Genomic DNA, 24,754 nt, shown 5'->3' on the forward strand with positions numbered 1-24,754 from the left:
ACTCCCTGAGCTGCCAGTCCCAGCAGGATCAGGACAGGGGATGTTTGGAGGGGGACACAGCACCCCCAGGGCAGATGGCAGCTTTTACATCCCTGCACTGCCCTGCACTGGGTCTGGAGCGTGGAAAACCCTGAGGAACAGGCACTCAGAGCCACCAGTGGGATCCTCCTGGATCAGAGATGTTCCCATAGCTGCAGGCTTTCTCCTGGCTCTTCCTGGCTGCTCAACGATCAGCAAATTCCTCGCCTGTTCATCCCAGCTTTACGGCCCCTCAGATCCACGCAGGACCCAGCAGGCAAACCTCCCTCCCAGTGCACCGCTTCTCTCCGATCCGAGGAGGCCCTCCCGTCGCCACACACACAACCTGAAAATGCTTAATGAATTCACAAATGCAGAATGAATTCGCTGCTGCCAGCCCCGCTGTCTCATGGTGCCATACTCCAGCAGACAGAAAACCCCAGCTTCAGCCCTGGAAATCATCCAACACCTGATTTGTGAGGCTCCAAGCAGGGCACAGGGGGTTGTGTTCCTCCAAGGACCCAGCTGTGCCCGCTGGAGCATCCCCTGGGCCAGGGCCACTGAAGGAGACCCGACGTGCCCCCGTTAGGAGGCAGAGCATTAGGCTGAGGTTTGGGTTTCATTCAGGAAATAAGCCAGCTCTTACACAGCCTATAAAAGCAGCAGGGCCCAAAATACTCCCTGCAGATGAGCCATCCCCTCCTGGTGGGAGTTTGGGATCAAAATCACCCAGAGCTGACCTTTTATTTTTTCTCCTTGTGACTGCTGTACTCATCACACGGGAAACGATCCCTTATCTTTTTTTTTCCCCGTGTAAAACAATCCCGAACACTCAGTGAATATTTGCCTGGTGCGAATCCCGTACGCCTGTTGACATTTTTCATCCTTCTGTTATTACAGATGCTGCAAAGGCAATAACCCTGAAATGTCACAGCTGCAGATTTGTATCACCCAGACGAGATGGTGTGCTTAAAGAAGGAGTCGCTCAACATCTAAATATTAGGCGAAAGACAACAAAATCTGCAGGCAGGGGAGCAATTCGGTGTATAGTGTCTGTGCATTTTGCATTCCTGCTCGATTTGGGGAACTTTGAGGGCCCTGAGACAGACAAACTGACCTAACTTCATGGCAGGGTTTTGGGAAGTAGGCAGAGCTCCGCCTGGTCCACCTGGGTGAGGGAACCGTCCCTGTGGAGTTCAAACCTGGGCAAATACCAAATGCTCCAAAGAAATCGTCAGTTTACCCAAACCCACTCATCGCTGGTGATGATAACCCCTCTCAGCCCTTCAGCTCTGCCCTGCCCGAGCTGAGGGTGTCTCCCCCAGGTAATTAATTGGGATGGGAAATATCACACCCAAGTCAGCTGGTGGGCTGCCGCGCTGCGTTTGCTGCCAGTCCGAGGGAGGCACGGCCACTTTCGGCACCCCCTCTGCTCCCAGAGCTTGCCTATTTTTAGTGCTTCTTCCTGCTGGTTTATTTATATGAGCCAGCTTTACAGCTGCAGGGCTCTGGGGAGACACCTGCGAGCTTCGGGCTGGAGAAGTGACCAAAGCCCTCCTGGCTCAGCACTCCCCGTGGTTCCCCTCACACCCAGCCACGTCCCTCCGTGTCCCCACACCCTGCGATGGGCACCCGCTGCTGCCAGAGAGGAGCAGCCCCCCGGCTGCTTCCAGGCTTGAGCTGTCTCTGGGAATGTGTGGCACAGGGCCCAGCATCCTTCCTGCTCTGCCTTATCCCCCAAACTCCGTCATCGTGAAGCCGGAGCCGCAGAATTTGCTGACTTCCCTCTTTCAGAAGTGCTTTATTGATCCGGCTGGCTTATTAAGGGCAGGAATTCATCCCCCGCCTGCTTGTCCCTGGGCGCAGCACGAGTGTTATTTGTGGTATCCCCTCCAACAAACACCTATTTTTAGCAGAGCATTCCTGGCAGGGCTGCGGGCACCTTGCTTTCTGCACGGCGAGCGCCCGGCTGGCTGGCAGCCCGGGCAGGGGACGGCTCCGTGGGGACCTGCCCTGGTGGCACTGCCATCCCTGCAGGCACAGCACCCCCCTGCTAATCACACTCCCAGGGGTTTCCGCTCCAGATTTCACTTTTTGACCTGCCTGCCTCCCAGGAAAAACTCCACTTTATTGACCCAATGATTTCAAACAGCTGCGGATGCCCGAGCTGCACCGGCAATATTTTAACCTCTGCGTTTTCTCCTGGAGCTCAGGATCAGCATTATAAAGTACCCCTTAAAATAGAAGCACGCCCAGCCAGTTATTCTAATCTTTATTGCATCTGAACACACAGCAGCGACTCCTGTATAGGACCACCTCGGAGCCGCTGTGCTGGGCCAGATGTCACATCCCGGGACACATCCTGAGGGCAGCCGCAGCTCCTGAGCCCTGTTCTGGGGTCTGGGGTCCTCCTCTGAACCCCCCGTGCCTTGGTTGCCATTCGCTTTCTGCCCTGTGTGGCTGAGGTCTGGGAGCAGCCCCTCCTGGGAGCCCCCCGCTCCCTCCCGCGGGTGGTTGAGGGCGCAGAGAAGCCGTGCTTAAGCCGACCCCATCCTGGAGATTTGGGGCTTTTGCCTTGCAGGAGCAAGGAATGAGTTTGGGGAGCAGAAATCGGGATGGGCAAGAAGTCAGCCACCTCTGGGAGCTGCCGCAGCGGTGTGGAGAGCTTCTGAAACAGCAAATTCAGCCAGGGTCCTCCTTGGCTGCGATGGGATTTTTCCCTTGTTTTGTGGGTTAGTCATAGGTTTGTTTATTTTTTTAAGAGTTTTTTTTATTATTATTATTCATCTGTTGCAATCACAGCAGACGCATAATTTCACAGCCCTACATGGAAATCCAAGACCAAGAAACTATTTTTAGAGCACAAAATGCCTCCCCTAAATGTATTAACTTCGGAAGAGTAAATATTAAACGCGCTCCTGTCACATTTGAGGCGTTTATGCTGGAGTACAGCACCAGCGGTTTTAATGGTTAGGGAAAATTATGTTATGCCACTAGCACTTAATCAAACACAATAAAAAGCGATCCTGCTGCAATTCTTTCAGGATAAGTCGAGGGGAAATTAATTCACTTTCCCATCCATTGCCGCTGATTTACTGACACCGGGGCATGTTTGCCCCGTTAGTATTTACTTCGGCACTTGCAATCTTTAGGCAAAACATATAGGGGGTGGCCTCACATTTATTTTGTGGTTACACCGAGGTGGTTCTTGGCTTGCTCCCTGCTGGTCGCAGCACCCAGCCCTGGGGGGGGTGAGGGTGCTGCAGCAGCCCTGGGATGCAGCAGGGGAAGGCGCCGCGCTGCGGGGCGCACACATGGGGGTGTTCATGGTGAAAACAGGGCTTGGGGTGACATGCCCTTAACCCTGTAAGGCTGGGCAGCAGAAGGATGGTGTCCCTGCCCCGCTGGGTGCCTAGGTTTGGTGGTGGTGCCCTCAGGCTGGGGGTTTGCCCAAGGGAGGTGAGGGAGGGAATGAACGCAGGTGGCCAATGCCTGTGATGGTTTTATGTCCCTTAAAACTCCGTGAGTCACATTCATGCAGGAGAAATAAATAAATAAAATTGAAAACTGTGGAGTCATAAGCTCCATCATATGTGCCTAGGGGTTTTGGAGGGGGCCCAGGGCTTGGTGCAAACCCTCCTTGGCATCTTGCAGGTCCACAGCACAGCTCAGCTGGCACCCAGCACCGCCGCTCCAGCTCCAAACCCTCCTGGTGATGAAGGGGACATGGACACCGGTCCCCAGGGAGGGAAACGGAGCTGAGTTGTCCCAATATGATTCCAGCAATCCACCACTCAGCACCTGCAGCACCCACCCCGAGGCCCTGAAGGTGCTGTGCCACCATCGGCACCATCAGGTGGCTCTCGAAGAGCAGGGCCGCTCACGTACAGCAGAACAGCGGGCTAGCCCCTGCCTTGCTTTATGAAATTGAGCTCTTTAATATCTCCTTGTGCAGAGCAGGTGAAAACTTATTAAAGAAGGAGGATCCGGAACAGGAGCAGGGTTCACGCTGGTGCCTCGGGGGTGCATCGCGGGCGCCGCGGCTGGCCGGCAGCTGGAGCTGGTGACTGGGAGCCTGGGGCAGCGCGAGCAAAGCAATCAAACCCTGCCTTGGCAATAAAGAGCTCTCGCAATAAACCCCTCTCTCGCCTTCTCATTTAGGAGCGAAATACGAGGGCTCGGTAGTTGAAAGGCAGATTTCTCTTCCTCCTCCCCACACCCACCAGAAGACCCACTGTAGATTTAACGTTTCAGCGCCGTCCCCATGCACCACAATTACTTCGACTGACCATTTCGGTAATAAACTGACCACAGGGCACCCTGTTAAGCTGGCCTCCTTCCCCTCAGCAGCCTGGGCGCTCAGTTTCACGGACAATAACCTGCAGGACAGGGGCAGCAGCATGGAGCCAGCACCCTCGGCCCCTGCTGGATCTGCCCGGCTTGATCGCGCTCGCCACAGACCACGCCGACACGCAGGCACACATAAAACACTGCTTTATTGACTGCATTTGCCAACACATTGAGGAATGCAAAGGTTTTTTGTTTTCTTTTTGTTTTTTGTTTGCTTTTTTTTTCTCTTTCATAAGCAATGGGCCATGGTCCCAATGTGTATTAAAGCATACACTGTCTCTAAACAGGATGAAAATAATGGCAGACAGAGCTAGTCCAAGGCAACACAAATAGCATGCATAATACAGTCTCACACAGAACAAGTTTGATAACATTATATTGCTTTAAGGATTAACTAACATGGAAAATGTACAAAAAGGAGAAATAGGTTTTTGCATTAATGAAAAATACATTTTTTCTCTACAAAGGAATTTCTAATACAAGAAAATAAATATTGCAACATAAGCCAAAAATAATTTAAAATTGCTCTTTTCAATATATTTTCAATATTTCTCTTTTATATTAACAAATGGCACATCACGTTCTTTGAAACAAAGAAAACAGAAGGGTTTCTCCTCCTGCGACATTCATATCGTTTCCTGTAACTGATGTGGAGTGGGTCTGGTCTGTGTGGAATGGAGCAAACCGCGGGCATCTCCCTACCGAACAACCAGCGCCCGCCTGCCCTGGGGCGGCGAAAACCATGGAAGAGGTGCAAAAACCCAAGGGCTGTGGGGAAAGTCGGTGCGTGAGACGGGGACTGCCCTCAGCACTGTCCCCGGGGCGCTGGGTTTGGGTTGCTGAGGGGCCGGGCACGTGGTGCCGATGCTTTTAGCATCGCCCTCGGAGCTGCCTCGCCGAGGGGACGGGTGCTCTTACAGTGCAAATGTCGATTCCTGCAGTTTATACATCTTAAAAGACATTTCTCTAACAAAATAAACCATTATATTTTTTTTTTCTTTCTATTCATTTCAAAATACATTTACAGTATCATCAAAAATATCATCCTTGTGCATCGTCTCCCCCAGACGCCCAGCCCTGCGGCCCCCCCCGTCCCCCAGCCCCTCACCACGGCCCCTCTCCTGCCCCGGGTTTCTCCTGCCGAGCTCTCCCCGCTCAGCTTTCCCCCCCCCGACCACGCCGCCTGCCCTTTTGGGATCATTTTGCGCAAACCGCTTTATTTTGGGGCACTGGGGCGGGTGCGCAGCCCCGGCGGTGCCAGCCTGGTTGTTCTTTAGGGTCTCGCCCTTTTTGCTTTCCTGTACTGAGAAGACAAGTAGTGCGGAAGCCGATGAGTGAAGCTGTGTACAGTGAAAGTTGTGGATTGCTTTTTTTTTTTTTTAACCATAACTGAGTGAAGCACACGGAAGCAAGATTCATTAAAAGGCAGCATATTGATTATTGTTATGACTCTTATACTAGGATACTGTAGCTAAAGCTAGCAAGCCTGATAAGATAAACTAAGTCCTATTTACTGTATTTAACATTATCTGAACATACTGAGCCTTAATTAATGAGCAGATTTTCACTTCCAACCTCAATGGATTACGCTAATTTATAACAAAGGTGGTTCCTGTTCCGCTGATTTATTTTTTTTTTTTTTTTATTTTTTTTTCCCGCTAATAGCTCGTGTGACGCTGTTCCCACGAGGAAGATGCTCTCCCAGGCACGTCCAGTCTCAGTTCCTCGAGTGCTGGGGTTACCCGGGGCTGGGTGCAGGCGCTCGGCACCCGCTGCCGTCCCCCCCGGCCGGGATTAGCTAGGCTGCACTTGGTTTACTTTGCTGCAATTTTACCGATAATAAGGACTTTGGAAGGCTGATAAAAGATGATCTACTCTAAAACACCAGGACAGTCGATTAGAGGAGTCTCAGAGTTTCAAAAGAAAGCTCACAGTGAAATGAGCAAAAAGCATTGGAAATCAAAACGGCAGGATGCGGTCTCAGGAGCAGCAGCATCCCTTCGAGCAAGCTTGGAACCTAATGCCGCAGCAGTGTGTTATGAGTGTGTCTTTAGTCCTTGGTTGCTAAATAACTCCCAATTTTCCATAGTGACAAGTTTCCGGTTTCTGGCTGTGCTGCTTGACTGTCAGAGTATTCTTTGGCATCCACAAAATTGTTTGACTGATCTGTTTGACAATTGTAAAGTTTCCTGTTTAAAGTGATGGGTTTAACCGGTTGCAGAAGTGTCCCAGGTTTGTGTTTGTTTTTTTTTTTTTTTTAGTCTTTTTTTTTTTAACATTTTTTTATTTTTAAAAAACAACAACAACAAAAGTTTCAGTGAATTCCTTTTTTTTTTTTTTTGTTCCCTGAGCTCACACTGGGGTCACTCCAATAAAACACGTAGCACGACTTAACTGTGACCTTTGAAGCCAAAACCGAAGTAATGGTGCAATTAAGTGCAAACATGGAAATTCGCCTGACTTATAGGTAACATGGGCTTTTAAACAACATTTAAGGCTTATTGGGGACATTTTTATGCATTAAATTATTGTAATATTTATAATGTCAGCTTCTGTGAATCACCCTCCCACAAGGAGTCAACAGCTTGTAACCAGGATTTAAGGAATTAAAAAAAAAAAAAAAAAAAAAAGAGGGGATGGGGAGGAATAAATTCACCATTTCCATTGTAGCGTTTCGTAGGAAAACCAAACGGTCAAGGCAAACACTCTCGTTCCCTCTCGCTGATGGGAGGTTGAGCCTCGGGGCCGAACGCTTTGCTGTGCGCAGGGGGGCTCGGCTGTGCAGCCCCAGCAGGGTGGGATCACGCCAGCCCTCGGAGCTCAGCGCTGGCAGAAAAACTTCGCCCGACCTCGCGGGGCTGCGACAATCCCGGCCCCCCTGGGATTTTTAAAGGATTTTATTATTTTTTTTTCTCCTCCGTCTTTCCCCACACCTCCGTTTCGGCTTGCTAAACCAGAATCAATTAATTAACCTGAGTGAATCACTTCAGTTTTTCCAATGACCTCAGCGTGGCCGAGCAAGCCCCGGGATTTACAGCTGCTCCCGAGGGGCTGGGGAGAGGCGGGCACCTCCCGCCAGCCCCCTCCAGGGACAAATCCTGCTCCGCGGCCCCTGGACGGCTTCAGAGCAGAGGGGAAAAACCAATGACCGAGGTTTCTCTAAAAACAGAAACGTAATGTCGCTCTCGCCCACCGAGTGCTTTCCTCCACCAAGCTTTTTGTGCTTTTGTCGTGATTTATTTTAGCATCACTCGCTTTCCTCCCTCGTCGGTGCGCGCGCGCAGGGGTATTTCCTTCCCCGCTCAGCTCTGCGCACGCTGTCGGCCCCTGCCCTCGCCCCCTGATCTGGCCCAAGGGGAGATCTCTCTGCCCCTCTGGAATAATGCCCGATGCGCGCTCACCCCTGCAGAGCCCGGGGCCGCCGCAGCCCCCGGTGCCGCCGGACCCCTGCCCGCGCGCTGGCGTCCCCGGGAGCGGGGCGCGCCGGGAAGGGACAACTACTGTCACGGCAATCTACGTCGGTGAAGCTGAAGCTGTATCTCAGGCATAAAGAGAAGAGAAAAGACAACGGTGCCGAATTTCCAACTATATATACAGATTAAAAATCCCCCTTTCGCTGCGATACCAGGCGGAAATCGGACATGGCAGTTGTGACTGACTGGGTCGAGTCGGGCGGCGTTAGGACGCCAGGATGCTCATCCGCACGATCTCCTCGCCGCCCGCCTCCAGCTGGCCCCGCTGCGCCCTGCCGCCCCGCGGCTCCCCGTCCGAGTCGCTCATCTCGGCGTCGGAGAAGTAGCCGTCCGTCTCGGCCTCGAAACGGCGCAGGGGGGGCCCGCCAGCACCGTCGGGCTTGGGGGGCTGCGACCGCCGAGTCCCTCGGCTCTCCTTTGGTAATTTGAACCGCACGACGGTTTTCGGGCTACCTACGGGGTCAGGCACTTGAGCCGCGGGGCTGGGCTCGGGCTGAGCGCAATTCGCCGCCGCCTCCTCCTTGCTGACGCAGCCTCTCGCGCCCGACGGGACCTGCGGGTCATTCGTTTTGGGGACAGACCCCTTCTTCGCCGCCTTTTTTGTCTCACCCGATCCCCTGCGGTCCGTGGGCAGCTTCGCCGCCCCTTTCTCTGACTTGCCAGGTCTGGAGTCGTGGGCGAAGGGCTTGGCGGCGTCATCCGACAGGTCGCTGGCGTGGTTAGTCCACCTCTCCGAGCCCTCTTGCTGGCTCCTGAAGACAGCACTCAGCCCGCTCTTGGGCAGCTTTTTCTTAGTGTTCGTTCTCGTTTTGCTTTTCACCTTCTTCGCAGCCTCGCTCTGCTTGAACGGGGACCTCAGGGAGTGGTCCATCATGAAGCTGAGCAAGGTCTCCTCGTCCTGCAGGAGCTCCTCGGAGAGGCCGGGGGTGCTGTCCTCGTGGTGGGCGTTGTTCAGGGACCACTCGCTCATGGCCATGTTCTCGGCAGTGATCTGCACCGACTGCGCCAGCCAGCTGTTGAAGAAGGTCCCGTCGATGGGGAAGGAAGTTGACAGGCCTGGGAAAACAAAAGTGGAGAACTGGCTGAGAAATCAGCAAGGGCCTCTCTTCCCTTTGACCGTGCGACCGGAGAGGTACAGACCTCAGCCAAACTCCCTGGCACTGGAGAAACTCAAAATGCCAAGCGTGAAGTGCCACGTGGGGAGCCAGGAGGGGGTTTGCTCCAGCACTAATGGTGAATTCGAGACTCACTGGGGTCACACCACACACAGCCACGTACCCTGGGGGCACACCACAGACCCTGTGATGCTCGCTGCTGTGCTCCACGGATCTGAGCAGAGCATCTTTCTGCAGAGGAGAAGCCCTGCCCAGCCCCACCCCAGCATGGTGGGACCGCACGCTGACGTGCAGAGGCAGCAGGACAGACAGACACCAGTGTCCCCTCCCGTGAAGCCAGCAGAGGGTCCTGGGGTGTGGAGGGAAGGCAGCTCTGAGATCCCTCTCCAAACACCAGAAAGGTGTGAGAGCTGAAAGGGAGGAGCAGGCTGCAATGGAGAAAGCTGAAAAACGTCCTGGTCATTTTGTCTGAGAGCAACAACGAGCGCTGTGGGCTGGGACGTGCCAAATAAGCAGAGCGAGGAGCGACGCCAAAGGCACGGACCCACGTAAGCACGAGCAGTTTGGTCCCCGTGACAGGGACCCAGCACTACAGCTGGCTTTGAGGAGGGAGGAAGAACGTGACTGGATTTTGATGCAAGGTGAGCACCAGCCCGGCAGCAGCACAGGACCAAGCAGCAGCAGGGGGACTGATGGCAGGTGTTTGCCCTTCGGTGGCAGCTTTGCATCACCTCCCTTCCCTGATTTAGCAGGCTGACAGAAGGGCAGTTTCTCTCAGAGACCCCATAGCCCCCCACCCGTTTTGACAGAATTTGTCCCCAAAATTTCCCCCCTCCTCTGCTGGTGAGGTTGCAGCTGTAGGGAAGAGCCACAGGCGGCAGAAGCACCCTCTGGAGCACGCAGGAGCGGAGCAGGGCAGCAGGGCCAGGCCACATCTCCTCGCCCCGCAAAGAAATCCAAGAAATCCCTGCCTTGCAGCCACCCCCTGGGCTGACCCGGACACATCCAGCGGGGCTGACGGTGCTGGAGGTGCACACGAGCATCATGCAGGGCCCTGCGCCCGAGCCACCATCAGCGCTGGGAAGGCGGCACAGAGACGCACGGGATTCGCCCTGCTCCACAGTGGGTAAGTCTGATTTTATCACCAGCAAGTGCAACCACAGCTTTTCTCCCAATTCTCCCAATCTGGGTGCAAACCCGAGGCTGTTTTACACCCCTGCCCCTTCAGGTGTGTTTTACAGCCCTGCCACAGGCCGGGGCAGGGGCTGGGACTGCTGCGCACCGCGCTCAACGCCGCTCAAGGGCAGCCCTGCGCCCATAAAATCAGACTTACCCAGTTGTCCCAACACAGTTTCGTTGACTGATTTCCTTTTCTCGTTCTTCTCGGGACTATTTTTTCTACCATCTCTTCCTTTCCTTCTCGGGTCACTTTTCTTACCCTTTGTCTTCTTCCCAGTTTGTTCTGGCATTTTTTAGAAAAAAAGGAAAACGCCGTGTGAGACGAGGCACCAGGGACCCTGCGGCGAGCAAGCTCCCCGCGGCACAACCCTGCAGGGATGAAGGCTGGGCTGTGTTTTGGCCAAACGCAGGTTAAAAATCTTTACAGGTTAAGAAAATGTGAATCCTGAAGCCTACATAAAAAAAAAAAAAAAAGAGGCTTGGGCTGTGGATGTGTGCTTGGCACGGCCAGGGGAGCAGGGCCACTGGAGGCAGAGGACTTGCTGGAAACTGCACCGAGACACCCTCCCGGACCAAATAACCCCAAACCCTGCTCAGAAACCTTCCAGGAGTCAAGGAATAACCCCAAACCCTCCTCAGAAAGCCTCCAGGAGGCCAGGGACCCTCCAACCCTGAGTGTCACAGAGCACCTGCGTGCGCCCCAGCCTGCCGCGGGAGGGATCGAGCTGCAAGGAGCTGGGTGGCAGCAACGGCACCGGCAGCATTTCGAGGCAGACCTTGATGTGATTTTACCTTTCACACTCGTACCATACAAAAACCAAAGATACAAAATTTAAGCATTGTATTGAACATAGCTAAACGCAGTAGGAAAGCTGAGCAGCGCTGCCTACGGAAGGCCAGGAATATAACTCCCAGCTATGCAGACATTCAGCTGAAGATCAATATTTCCGAAACGTCCTCGAATTTCTACTGGATTTATTCCTCTTGGGTAAACAGGACAAATACATACCCTATAAAAGTACAGCTTGTATTGCCAAGCGAAATACTCCGAAGGTTTTTACTTACTCTGCTGGGCCATTCTCCCCCAGCAGTCCAGCTATTAACTTCTGGAGAGGAAAGGACGCTGCCCTCAAAGCAGAATTTGGGCAGCTGGTGGGACTGGCACTGAGACGCGCAGGCTTTCACAGCCCGGCCAACAGCTTGAGCCTGCACAAGCTGTGCAACTACAGAGCGATGATTTTACGAATTTGATGCTGGTCCTGATGGAGAAAGAGCCGGGGAGGGCACCTGCACTGCACCTGCCTGCGCTGGATGCTCGGGGATTTGCAGCCCAGGAGCCCCGCAGGAGCAGAGGGCTCACCAGCAGAAGGAAAAGCAAAAGCCAAGCTGGTGTTTGCTCCTTTCCTGCCAAGTAACGGGAGAAACGCAGGCACATTTTTCACTTTGCTTGCAAAATAAAAATATAACTTTGTTTAGGCAGCACAATGGGGCTAAAGAGAAGCACGACCATTACTTTCTGAGGAGGAACCTGTCAAAATCGCAGCCATGTTTCAAAGCCAGTGTTTACTTTCCACTTCATGCAAGAAAAACACGGGAGAGGGCGGTGGGTTCATTTTACATGAGCAGTTCTCACTGATTTGACTAAAAATCTCCTGCTGAAACCCTCATTTATCAGTGGGGAAAAATAAACCCCTCAGGTTTGGAGCTTTATGTGGGAGCCATTCCAGAAACAGCTGTGCCAAAACCACCTCTAGAGTAACCCCAACAGATTTTGGTCAGTCACTACCACTAATAGCAGCTGAAAACTGGCCTCATCCGGGCAAACTAACGCAGACTTCCCCCTTTCTCCAAGAAATTACAGGTGTGCACGGCAAGCCAGTGAGGAGCAGCGCAGAGGGATTGCTGCAGGGACCATTCCCCATTGAATTCAAACCATTGAGTGTTTCGTGACGATGCAGAGCAGGGCGGTGAGGTATCCAGAGGTTTGGTCCTGCGTGCTGCTCAGTACCTTTAGCTCTGAGTATCGCCACCTGGAATAAGGCTTAGCCAACATGGGGAGGCTGAAAGCACCCTGAGGGATGAGGGTCTGCAGTGCCGGGCGCTGCCCGGTGCCAGGAGGGTGGGATGTGCCACCCCACAGTGGGGCCAACAGAAAATAATCACCAAAATGCTCTTTTATCCATGGAAAGAGCAACTCCTGGGGGCCAAGGGACCAAGCTCCTGCACTTCCCACACCAGGGATGCTTCAGTGGCTGCCCTGGAGGCCTGGGCTTAACCAAAAAGCCCGTCCTGGGACAGCTCAGCCGGTTCAGAGCGTACAGCTAGTGGGCTAACGCGGACCTTTTGGGGTTACAAGAAAATACCATTCGCATCAAAACGCACTTACAAAGCCTGCACACCAACCTGCTGCACGAACCACCCCGTAACCACAGCTCTGTCTCTGAAAAGTCACCTCCAGGCAGGACAAACTCCACGTAAGCAGCACAATCCCCGTGTGCCAGGGGATGGTTTCAGGACACAGCATGTGGGTTCTCCAGCTAGTGACAAAAGCCAGGAACGCAATTTTCCATATTCCCAGGCTGTGCCCGTGATGCAGGTTCAGTGTGGGAGCTGGTGGGTGAGCTGGGACCCAGCGGCCCCAGGGGATTTCGGCTCCTCGCAGCGCACCTCGGGCCCCTGCGCCGCCCAGCTCCGGCCACGGAGAGGGATCTGCACAGGATCCAAGCCCCACACGTCTCAACACGCACACGTCTCGGCCTCCAGAACTTTAGTCAAAGGAAACTTTTGTAAAGGAAAGCTCAGCCCAGACAGTTCCTGAAGAAACCCCAAACATGTGATGGCTTCAAATGCAACTCCAAAGCCACAAACACAACAAGCGTCGGCAGAGCCTGCCAAAGCGCCAGATGCTGCTTCTGGAAAAACTGTTCTGCAGCCACGGTGCTTGGGTCCTGCCCTGCCACTGAAAAAAAGGAGGAGGGACGAGGAGCTGCGGGCTCGGGCACTGCTCGTTAAAGCAAAAAGAAAAAAAAAAAGGACAGAAGGAAAGTGACTTTATTTCAGTTCCTTAATAAAGAGGTGCCAGGGGCTGTGCATGAAGTCTGTGTGATGTACCCTGCTGACCAGAGCGTGGAGCAGGGAGAAAGAACTACAGGCCACCGGGGTTTAAGGAGGTAAAAACCATCCCGTCAGCAGCTTAACTTCAAAAAGGAGGGGGCAGAACAAAGCTCTGCCCGGCAGCACCCCCACAACACTGCCCAGGCTGTTTTAGCATCAGCACCTAGACACAGGGTTTCTCTGAGGGCTGCCCCCAGAGAGGGGGATCGGGACGGGGGTGAGGTGTGGGCGTCAGAGGGCACTGACGGTGTCGGTGAGAACAAGCTCTTGCAGGCGGTACTGACCTGGGTAAAGGTCTTTCTCGATGAGCTTCATCTGGAGATGGAAGATCTGCTCCTGGAGTTTACAAATGGTGTGTTTCATTTTCTCCCGTCTCGTCACCATGTAACAGAGATTTCGAACCTACAGAAACACAAGAAGCAGCGTTTGTTTAGGCAGGGCTCGAAGGAAGTGCTCCAAAACTGTGTGCTTCTGCTCCCGGGGTCTCCATCCTCTCATCTCGGCCTCACCGGGGCTGCACCAGCTCCTACCGGGGCTCCTCGATTATGGCAGGGCCTTGGGAGAGGGCAGAAAGCAAAGCAGCCGTGGCAGCAAATCTCTCAGATTTGAGATCAAATCTCTCAGACAGAGCCCTGCCAGTGTTTGGGGGGCAGCAGGAGGTCCGGGGGCACCAGCCCCCAAGCTGCACCCATCTGTGGGGTGGGCACTGCGAGTCCCCCCTGCAGGTGGTGCTCAGCAGGACCCCTGCCCCTCTCCTACCTTCTTCTGACCCCAAACAACTCGCCAGTTCATCGTTAACCTCTCCTTCGCAGGCCTTTGCTGAACACCAGCACACGAAGCCTGTGAAGGCCTGCGATCCCCCGCAGGACTCGGAGTACCTCAGGGGCAGGGGTGCTGCGGAGGAGCGCCGCCACGCAGGGCTTTTAGGGGAAATGGGTGGTTTGGGGGCTTCGGGATGAAGATGCTGCTGGAAGCTCTGGGCTTCCTGGCCCATGGAAGAGCAAAGCAGCAGGTACTCCGGGTTGCCCGTCCTCAAAGCTGGCTTCTCCACAAGCTGGGGCTCAGGCCACCCTCCTGAAGGCCCCTTGGGGTGAGCTGTGGCCTGCATGTGCCATCCCAGCACCCGGAGCACCCACACGTAGGGAGAGAAAAGCTCTTTTGTCATTTTATTTTGTTTTGTTTTGTTTTTTCCCCAATCTCCTAGCTGTAAATACCGAGAAGCGAGCTACATGCTGTATATTTTACTACGTTCTCTTTTTCTTGTTGTTGTTCTGGATGGAAGAAAACACCCAACCGAAATTTCTTTATGAGGAAAACAACTGCCTCTGGCAACCGGCGGATCAAAGCGTTCGGCGGTATCGCTTCCCTGCGATTTTATATTCCTGGAAGAAAACATCACTTGTGCTCTGCTTGGAGACTGCTGGTATTTACACACACTTCGACAGCTAAACACCACCCCGCGCTGCTTCCCCAAGCCAAGCTGAGATGCTGGTAGGAAAGCCTGGAAACCATATAGCTGTTCGGTACAGCTCATTTGAACAACCAGCTACTGGGATAAAAAAATAAAAAAAGCTTTAAAAAAAATACAGAAGAATCAAAGAGGGCCAAAGAGAAAAGTTGGAGGGACTGCGTTGGGATTCCCAGCGAACCGGGAGTTCCTATAATTTGTGGGGTTTGGGGTTAAGGGGTGGGTTAGGGATGGCAGAGGGCAGTGCAATCACCCTGCATTCCTCCAAGCTGCTGCCCGTGCAGATGCTGCTCTCCGAGCCCTGCTCGGTGCCAGTGAGGCAGGGCAGCTGTGATGTGCTGCAAGGCAGAGATGTGGGGTGCGTGGGTGGGAATGGGACAGAAAGGGGTCTGTCCCCTTTTGGAGCACCTGGTCAGCCTGTATGGATCCCCCCTTGGAAGAAGAGCAAGCGAATGGATCTGCCTGGGAGGTGCTGGGCAGAGGCTGGGTGCTGATGGGGAATAACCCTGCGAAGCCTGAAGGCAGCTCTGGAAAACTCTGGGACAGACGGGCAGAGAGATGGCAGTGATGTGTTCAGGGATGAAGGTCGATACTGCTGCAGAGGAGAGACTGATAGCTTGAAATCCGGCTGCTTTTAAACAGAAGGCTCTCAGGTGAGGTAAAAATGGGCAGAGAGAAAGGAGATGAGATGGTGCCAGGATGGGATGAGCCGGAGCTCAGCTGGGGCGTGCTGTGAGCATCCCCCAAAGCCTACCAATGGGTTAAATTGTGTCACAAACCCCCTGCAGCTTGGAGAGGGCTCAGGGAAAGCAGGGGGAGCATCGCTGCCCTGTTCGCTTCTCAGAGAGCAGCAAGCACCCTGCAGACCCTCGTCCCTGCAGCATCCTGAGCCCCCCAGCAGCCCCCTTGTCCCTGCAGCACCCAGTCCTGCCCTGCAGCCTCCTGTCCCCCAGCTCAGGGCAGGCAGCACCACCTCCCTGCACAGCAGCAGTTTCCCTGCTTTCCTCCTCCCCTGCCCGCTCCCAACAACCTCCGGAGCCCTTCAGTAGCTTCTGCTCCCTTTTTTTTGTCAGCTGGGTAGCAAGGATTCACCCCACCAGCAGTAGCAGAAGGGGGAACAGGGCAGGGCTTGGCTTTTAAGCAGAGGAGGAAAGAGAACTCAGCCCCAGTGCCTCAGCCCTGCCCCTAACAAAAGCAGCACCGCGCACCCCCATCCCCTCCCGGGCTCCTTTCTGCTGTCTCACTGCTCGCTGCGCTTCTTCCCCTTGCTGCTTCTCGCCTCCTTCTCGCTCCTCCTCTTCTCCAGGCCGCCTCTGCCCCATCCCTGCTCCCTCCCCGTGCGCAGCCATGTCGGCAGGACCTCCCTCCAGCAGCGAGGGGACGCGATGCCGCCAGCAGCGCTCAGCCCCGTGGCTCCGGCACCCGGCCACTGCTGCTGCTGCTTCTAGTGCTGCTGCTGCTGCTGCTGCTGCTGCTGCTCCCCCTGCGAGCCCTGCTGCTCCCTCCCCTGCGGCAGGATGCTGCAGCCCCAGCTCTGCTCTGCCGCCGCCGGCGTCTCCCCGCGGAGCTGCCCCACTTTTGGCCGTGCAGGGCAGGGTTTGCCTGGTCCTGCTGGCCCCGCTGTTTGCTCCTACCGTGCTCCTGTCTTTGTGGAGATGTGCTGTGCTCCCGTGCCTGGCTGCTGGGAAGCATCTGAGGGTGGTTTTGTGCTCTGAGGGCAGGGACTCCTTGCTGAGGCTACAAAGAGCACGGTGAGCCCCTGCTCAGTGCATCCTCCCCGTCCTCCCAGCCCCTCCAATTGATGCTCCTCTCCCTGCACAGGCACCGGGCGAGCTCAGACCCCACAGACAATTGCTCCTTTTGATCTGGCAGCTGCCTGCCACAGGCTGATTTCACCGGTGGCAGGGTTTCAGCAGCACTGATCCCACACAGCAGCGGACTGGCTGCTCCGTGCTTGGGCCATTTCATCCCGTTTCAAAGGGCGAGCCCGGGGACAAGCAGCGGGGAGAGGAGCAGAGCTCCAGATGAAGGGAAGCAATCGTTAAGGCAAGACTGAGGCAGCAGGGAACGGGGCTCGGCCTGTCTATAGGCACCAGGGCACATCAGAGCAGCCCTGACGGGGCGTACGGGCACGGCGTTAGGGGGAAAGCTGTACTCACCCTCTCCAGGTCTTGCCTGAGGTGCGTGAAGAGCTTCAAGCGTCGGTAGAGAACGTCCTGCTCCTGCTGAGCCAAGTTGTCCACCTCATCTGTTTTTGGTGTCAGCAGCGGTTTGTTGGAGTTGGCTTTCCTCTTCAGCTTCCAGTACTGATAGACGAAATCCACCAGCGATTCGCTCAGGTCGAGGTTCTCCGCCACCTCCGAAGGCTTCACCAGCTCGTAGAAGTCCTCCTCCAGCTGCTGGAGCTTCTGCTTCCGCAGCGTCACCTTCTCCAAGTCCAGCTGGGCCTGGTCGGGCTCTGTCCGTGCCTCCTCGGGCAGTTTGGTGGCCCCGGCGCTGTGCTCCAGGCAGAAGGACTTGAACTTCACTTCGTCGTTGTCCGCTAAAATAGTCCGCATGTCGAGGTTGTGGTCGAAGGCGCAGGTGACGTGGAACGCGGTGACGCAGGCGGGCATGGAGCACTGCGGGGACAGGGACAGGGCTGAGGGACAGGCAAGGTGCCCCAAAACATTTACTGCTCGTGGCAGACTGGAGGTGCTGCCCAGAGCATGCACACCCGTGAAGCTGGACACCAAAAAGCCAAGCAGAAGAAGCCCAGGGCTCAGCAGACATCACCGGGCCCCTTCCCACCCTACCTGCGGCACCGTTCTGGGCCTGGTTATCTTCCCCTGACCCCAACAGGAGCTTCCAGCAGTTCTTTCACCAACACACATCAGCAGCCCCAGGCAGCAGGCGGCTCAAAGCCTGCCAGCCGATTTATTCTGAGAGATCTCCGCCTGTACTCTACCCAATCCCTTAACCTGCTCCGCTCCTTTACCGCACCCAAAGCCAAAATGCCATTTTTAATAAGCACACGGGTGTCAAGGTGTGCTAGTGAATGTGCTTTGTCAGAAGCAGGCGATGCTCCCGGAGCACGGTGCCTTTTTCTTCTGGAAATTACACAGATCCTAATTAGCCCCATTAGAAAAAGAAAAAAAAAGGGAAAAAAAAAGGAGGAAGTTCACCATATACAGCACAGATACACTTTGTATAGTCACAAAATTAACTTTTAGAATGGCAGGACTGTTGTCAAACCTGTATCAGATGACATTTTTGACAATTTCCCTGACTTACCTGATGCTCCAGTTACCCCGACCCCACAGACAGCAGAACCCAGCCCGGTCTCCTACAGACAAAAACCGCCTACAGCCAGCGGTGCCCGTACCCACCTCAGCACGTTCCCCTCCGTTCATTAACTGCTTTTTAATGGCTCAGTGTCAGGTAATTATTTCAGCCATAACCCATACGAAATCAGTCTGTTCCAGCTCCTAACGTGCAGTTAAACTGCCATAAAGAGACATTTTAAGGGGCCGATTGCTGCAGGCACCACATTTTGGTGATTGCTCTCGTGGGGCAGCAGGGCACAGCCCTGGCCTGGCCGACCACGCCGAGGCTCCACCACACTTCAGTTCTCCAAAATAAAAGAAAAAACAAATGCTGGTGGTAGCTGGGGAAAAGTTCGACTGCTTTTAGTTTGGTCCCGGCAGCCCCGAATCCGTTCTGCTGCGCCGTCACCGAGCACCTGAACTTTTGACACGGCCGCTTTGCGAGATTTTCCCTCAACTTTGTTTACGAAGCCGCCGCTGCTGCTTATGAAAGCAGGAGCCTCGCGCTTGCTGCCGGGGCCAAGAAAAGCATTGGCAAGCGGTGTCCGAGTCCTCCGCTTCCACGGCCTGCTCCAAAGCCTCCGAAAGCAGCGGGGAGAGCGGGGCCAGCCCCCGAGCGGCACCAGCACAGCCCCGGGTGCTGGGCACCAAATCCTCTGGGTTGATGGAGCCAGGGATGGGGCTCAGCATCCCCGGGACTGTCCTGCAAGCACCGCCTGCTCCAGCAGCGTCCAGCCACACACACATCCCCACCCGCAGGCACGAAATGCAGGTGGTTTATTAAGCCCTCTCCCTATTTAAACACGCCCCGTTTGCTCCTAGCTCCAGCCTGGAGCTGCTTGTGAAGGCAGCCGAGGGCTTTCCGAGGAGCCCATATATCACGTGCTGGCTTTTAATTAGGGGTGCTCTAAATCATCGGGGAGATCCCTTCGTGCTGCTGTGTGCGTAAACACCTCCGAGGAAGGGGACAGCACCTCAAAGATGCGGGGAGCTGAGCTGGGGACAGCCACGGGCCCTGCCCAAGCCACGGCAGCAGCAGCGAGGATCACAGCACCTCAGGAATAAAAGCAAAGCGAGCGCCACCCGGCCTGCATTCCTCCTCCGACAGATGGCAAGCAGCAGTTGTCAGAAACCGTGCCCGAAATGCAAATGGAAAATACCGAGGCAGCTCGGCTGATGGCAACGGGGGGAGGCACCTGGGCAGAGGCAGCCACCCCAGGGCCTCGCAGGAGCCCACAGGAGAACCGAGGGCCCCATCCAGCTCCGGTGGGCACAGCACAGACCCGGTGTCCGCAGGGGGCAGGCAGGGCTCTGCCACGCACCACAAAATGGTTCAAAAACGGGCGCACGAACCGCTGCAGGCCCCGAATCTGCTCCGCCATCGATGGTGCCACCTCGTCTCGTGGTGCCTTCCGCTCGAGGCCTTCAAAACGCGCTGCTCCTCGGCCAGGCAGAGGCAAATCCATGCCCAAAGCCAGTCCTGAGATGGCGAAAACTGCACCAGAGATTGATGTGGGCTGCTAATGAGTCCTAAAGCACTCTTAGCGGGGAGAAGTGGCGGGATGGTTTTATTTGCCAGTGAAATTCGCACGCTGCTGACCGTGAAGCCCAGCAGCTGTTTTAGCAGCTCACAGCGGTGCTGTGCAGCAGTCCGGGGGCTGAAGTGGAAGGAAGTGGCTACTCCAACAGAACGGCAAGGGAAATTTAGGAAGGAAAAACTAATTACCCGTGCTGAACCCCGGCCAAGCCATCAGACATGACACTTCTGCACCCGCACAAGAACTACCAGATGATTTTTAGTGACCGCAGCTGGTCTGGATCCCGGCGGTGCCTTTCAGCTGAGATACACAGCTCCAGCATCGCAAACGCCCTGGGAGGAAGCTCCTGTAGCAGGAGCCCGTTGCTTTTCCCAGCGAGGAGGGCGCCGGGTCCTCCTCACCGCGGGCACGTCGGGACTTGGGCTGCGCAGGAGCCGGCTCCTGGCACTCTCTGTTTCAGTTCAGCAATGCAAACAAGAAAATTCCTGCTGGATACTGAACGCTCTTTGGCACCTCCTGATGTCTGACCACAAGAACCACCATGAAGTCATTATTTCCCCTCGGAGGAGAAGGGAGAAGTGCACGTTCGGGGCTGTATCGCTGCTGCCCAGCACAAGGGAGCTCTGCCTTGATCACGGCGGCGCCGGGTTCACAAAGACACAGGGGAAGCAGTGATGTGCAAGCAGCAATGTCAGGGACTTGGGGAGGTGCAGGGAGCCCTTCATGGGTTTGCTTTGGTGGTCAAATCCAGATGGGGACAGATACCCTGATGCACAAAACCTTGGTGCCTGTGCAGAAACGCTTCGTATTTGTCTCTGCCCAAGTGACAGCTCCTCTGAAGCTCTGCTTGGTCCGTCAGCCAAGCCCGGCCACTGGGAAAAACCCGTCCTGGGAGCAGCGGCCGACCTTCCCCTGCCTGCGGGCACCTGGAGCATCAGCTCCTGCTGCCAAGAGCTAAGTGCTCTACCAGAAAACAACCCTCTCCTTTCAGAGCTGTGTCACGAACCTAAAACGCTGACAAAGGTGGTTAGATTACACCTGTATAAACAGGCACTAATCAGAACTATGCTCCATAAACATAAGCTCTCAAAACAGAGCTCTCTGCCTCCGATGGGGATGGAGCCTGTTTATTTATCTACGGGTGAGCTCGCTGATGTACTCCTTAAATCCTCAAACAAAGGCACTGCCTGCTTTTTTTTTTTTTTTTTTTCCCTTTTCCCTTGAAGCAAAACCATCCTGAGAGCACTGGTGTGACAGTGGGGACATCCTCACGAGGGCTTATAAACTGCTAGCTGCTGGCACGCCGGACAATAAAGCTCCTGTTCCGTTTCAGGTGACCTTTAATGCAAATCCATTCAGTCCCAGGCACTGTGCTGCTAACGTGTGATGCTGCTGCTGCGAGGATGAAGCCTTGGAGAAGCTGAATTCTCCTTGATGCTGCCAAGCCTGTTTGCCTCCTCTCCTTGCCCTTCCGTTCTTTGAAAGCAGTTGCTGCTATGACACAGTATCTCCATCTGGCAGGGTGAATAAGCAGATCCACCCAGAACCATCAAAAAAGAAGTGAGTCAACGCTGGGGATTTAAAGAAGTATTGCGAGGCTTCATTTCGAGCTAGGGGGATTGCTTTTAAAGAGCTCTCTTTAAAGCATGAAACCTGAGGCAGGCACATCAACAGCAGAGCCTGCAGCCCTGCTCCCGTCACCCTCCTGCCACCAGCCAGCTGCTCTGGTCCCAAATTCGCTGCCCCAAGCCCCCACCCCTGCAGCGCAGCTCCCAGCGCTGTGCAGGAGCTGCTTAGCTGGGATTGGTACCCGTCCAAAACTTTCTCCCAATTTTTCAAAGCTTAATGGCTATTCCATGCCCCCTCTGCATGCCAAGACTGCTTCCACGTCGGGGCTGCCAACGAAAGCAGAGGCACCGGCACCGCACAGCTGCAGATCCCCGTCTGGTCCCCAGAGACTGCCCGGGGCAGGGCGCAGCAGGGAATTTGCTGAGTGACGCAGCAAAGCTCCCCACGTGTTCCCTCACCACCGTTTTGACCCGGAGCTTCTGCTCCTGCTCCTTTTCATAGCCCCAAAAGCTCTTCCCTGCTTTGTCGCAGGCGCCTTGCTTGTAGTCTCACATGCGAAAGCCTCGCCCCCTCGCCAGCAGGCTGCTGCCGGGGGAAGAGCAGGAAATCAGATGTCTGCGGTGGTTTGCTTAGGTGTGGCCAAACAGGAGAACATGTGGGAATGTAATATGCACTAAACGCTCTATTTTGCAAGCTGGTAGGCTTGGGGGGGCCGCCTGAACCTGGGGCTTCCTGATGGCCCCCTCACATCCAACCCCACCGGCTTGGGAAATGCTGGGGCTTTAAAATCTCCTGAGTGTTGCAGGTTCCTGGCAGCTATGCCAAGCCCTTCCACTGCAAGTTCCTGACTTCAAACCAAGGTTGCCTGTAGTCCCGGTAATTAGTGTCACTACAGCAACATCGCTGTGTTATGCAAAGAAAGTTCATCTGGATTCCTGGCGCTCAGTGTGTGAAATGACTGCAAACACCACCTGACGTCTGACTGGGGCTCAAGCTCCCTGTTAGGTCTGTTCCTGGGACTCAGAGCGGGAACACACCTCGGCTGGATCTCGTCCACCAACAGCTCGTGAATCTCTGGCGGCCACTGAAGGCACAGCCACGGGGTCTGGGTTTCCTCGGGGCTGATTCACGTACCTGAATACAGGTCCCGGTGCACTCCTTGCAGAGGCTGCAGGACAGAGCCCATCTGTTTGCTGGGATGTGGGAGATCTTCGTAATGGGTTCCATTTTTTCAGGACATCCAATGCTAACCTGGGCACAAAAGAGAAGACAGAGTCAATACCTGTTACTGTCCCAAATCTGCTCCAGGAGATACTCCTGGCAGTCAGAATGAGGGCTGGGTTTGTATTTGTTGTTTTGCAGGTCACTTGCTATTTGGGAGAAAAAAATATACAGATATGGAGGAGATGGAAGGAAACATTTATGCTGGTGTTTCCTCTGAACTGATGTTGCTGTGTATCTCAGACAGGCAGAGGCAATCTGCATTATCCTACCCAGGGACCTGTCGGTCCCATGGGTGCCCCTCAGCCCTGGCTGGGTGCTGAGGCCCCTCAGCACTGGGCTCTGAGGACGCTGGGGAGCAGCACGATGCTCTGGCCTTTCTTTTGTACCCACCCGCCTGCCAATCTGAGCTTGTATTTTCTCTTTCCTGCCGTTCTGGATGCTGGCAAGTCCTCACCTCCCCACTGTTCCTCTTTGCACTTCACACCACCGGAGGACAAGGCGACACTTGACAAATTGTTCCAACGTCACCTCTCCTTGGGGAGCACGGGTGCTCCCTGCGAGCAGGGCAGCAGCTTGCACCCCGCAGCCTCCTCCCTTAATGGGATGCAGCTTGGCTGCTAATTAAACCCACAGCCTGGTGGCCGATGGGCAGCGTGCCTCTGACCCCGGCAGGGCTCGGTGAGCCAAACTGCGACTGCAATTCAGATCACCCACGGATATTCCAGGCTCAGACCTGGCAGACGGCTCCGTGCCCGGTGGTTTTTCAAGAGGAGGCTGGAAAACACCTTACTTACTTCAGGTATCCATAAGGCACAGCTAACGTGGACCCATTTTGTCCCGCTGCGAGTGGGCTTCAGCGCTCCCCCTCTCTTGGGGCACAGCAGACACTTGGGCTGGACGCCGAGGGCGCAGGTGCGGCACAGCCAGCTGCCGATGGGGACCTTCAGGATGCCGTAACACGCCTGCACAGACGGAGGGAAGTTGGTTAGTACGATCATCCCGGGCCGAGCATCCTCCTCCCGCAGCACAGAGGGACCTGCTCCTTCCCCTGGCCATTTTTAACTACCGCTGGCTTATTGCCGCGGCAGCTGGGCGTCTAATAACAGAAAGCAGACACGAAGCAGCTCTGCAATCAAAGCAGCCAGTTTAAATTCTTCCTTCCTTGCTACCTTCCTTATTGTCCCGCGGATACTCACGCCGTATCAATATGTCCTGGGCTTTAATTAAATGCTAAGTACACAAACGTGCTTCGGATCCTGCCAAGCAGCAGCAGCAGCGCCGGCAAACGGGGGGAGCAAACGGACTGCAATCAGCTGCAGAGAGGATTGAAGAGCAGCCCAAATGGGAGCAGCCTTGCCTCTTAAATGACCCATCATGTGTGGCACGGGGGGACGAATGCGCTGAGAAAAACTCGTGGGGAGATGAGGGCTGCGAAGCCACAGCCCCACGATTGAGAAAGACGGCCACGCTGGTTAAAAACCCAGCACGGCCCAAAGGGGAAGCGAAAATAACTGCGTAAAGGTAAAAAGGGGAAACTGGGCAGCAATGAATATAAATCAGAAGGGAGGAGCATTGAAGGATGGGTAAAGCCAAAGGACACGAGGACAAATCGATGGCCAAGAGAGTGGGAGGCAGAAGGGAACAAAAGGACTCTGACAATGCCCTGGTTGCCTGCGGAGCCACCAGACCTGCTGCGATAACGCAGCCAAAGGGCTTAATAAAAACTTCTCTTCCCTACTTGGGGAAGAGCCAAATGATAAGCTGGGTCGTGTAGTGACGATGATAAAATACCTTCCACTTCAGCAGTAACTTACAACTGTATTAAACAGCTACCACTAAAACTAGACAGTCTGTAGCCGGCAGGTCCCCATAACTTTCACTTAAAGAGTTTTAAAAGAGCGGCAGACAACTGCTGCCTTGGCCACGAAACAGGGCTGCTGGAAGTCTCACAGCACCGAGTGTTGCTGAGAGCAGAGGAGAAGCTCGTGCCTGTGTCACTATTTTAGGAGGGGATGTAATTAGTTCTGCCTGTGGCGGCTCTGATGCCCGTCCAGAAGGCAGCGCGCAGGCAGTGCCGATAGGGACCCTCACCACTCCACTGCGCTGGCTGCGAGCTCCTTCCCACACTTGTCAGCTCCACTTTTGGAAGTTTACTCTAAAAAAGAACAGCTTTTGGTCCTGCTGCTGCAGGGCACCAGCACAGTGTTCCTGCCCGTGCTGGCAGGGATGGAGCAGAGGGACACGGGGAGGTGTGTGAGCATGGGAAATGTGCCTGCTCATGGCAAAAAAAAAGACTTCATAACATGACTTTAGCTTTCCCCAAACATAAATGGACTCCAAAAGCAGTGATTTCCAAGGGGAAAAGTCCCTTTGTGAACAGATTACTGGGAAAATCAAGAAT

General features: G+C 54.7%; 1 protein-coding gene across 2 annotated transcripts in view; it reads right to left on the bottom strand.

The window, feature by feature from the left end:
• Nucleotides 1-6,601: 6,601 nt before the first annotated feature.
• JADE2 (jade family PHD finger 2) overlaps nucleotides 6,602-24,754 on the bottom strand; it is a 57,708-nt gene continuing 39,555 nt past the window's right edge. The window contains exons 7-12 of one of the 2 annotated variants that reach the window (XM_082771480.1): nucleotides 23,148-23,315; nucleotides 22,264-22,380; nucleotides 16,877-17,338; nucleotides 13,534-13,651; nucleotides 10,290-10,418; nucleotides 6,602-8,897 (exon numbers count right to left, since the gene is read on the bottom strand). In XM_082771480.1, the coding sequence (XP_082627606.1) occupies nucleotides 8,047-8,897; nucleotides 10,290-10,418; nucleotides 13,534-13,651; nucleotides 16,877-17,338; nucleotides 22,264-22,380; nucleotides 23,148-23,315 (1,845 nt within the window). In that variant the 3' untranslated portion in view covers nucleotides 6,602-8,046. The remainder of the gene's footprint in view (nucleotides 8,898-10,289; nucleotides 10,419-13,533; nucleotides 13,652-16,876; nucleotides 17,339-22,263; nucleotides 22,381-23,147; nucleotides 23,316-24,754) is intronic. The other variant, XM_082771481.1, reaches the window with a different exon arrangement.

The sequence above is a fragment of the Aythya marila genome, assembly GCF_965140915.1.
Source record: "Aythya marila genome assembly, chromosome: 14".
NCBI lineage: Eukaryota > Metazoa > Chordata > Aves > Anseriformes > Anatidae > Aythya > Aythya marila.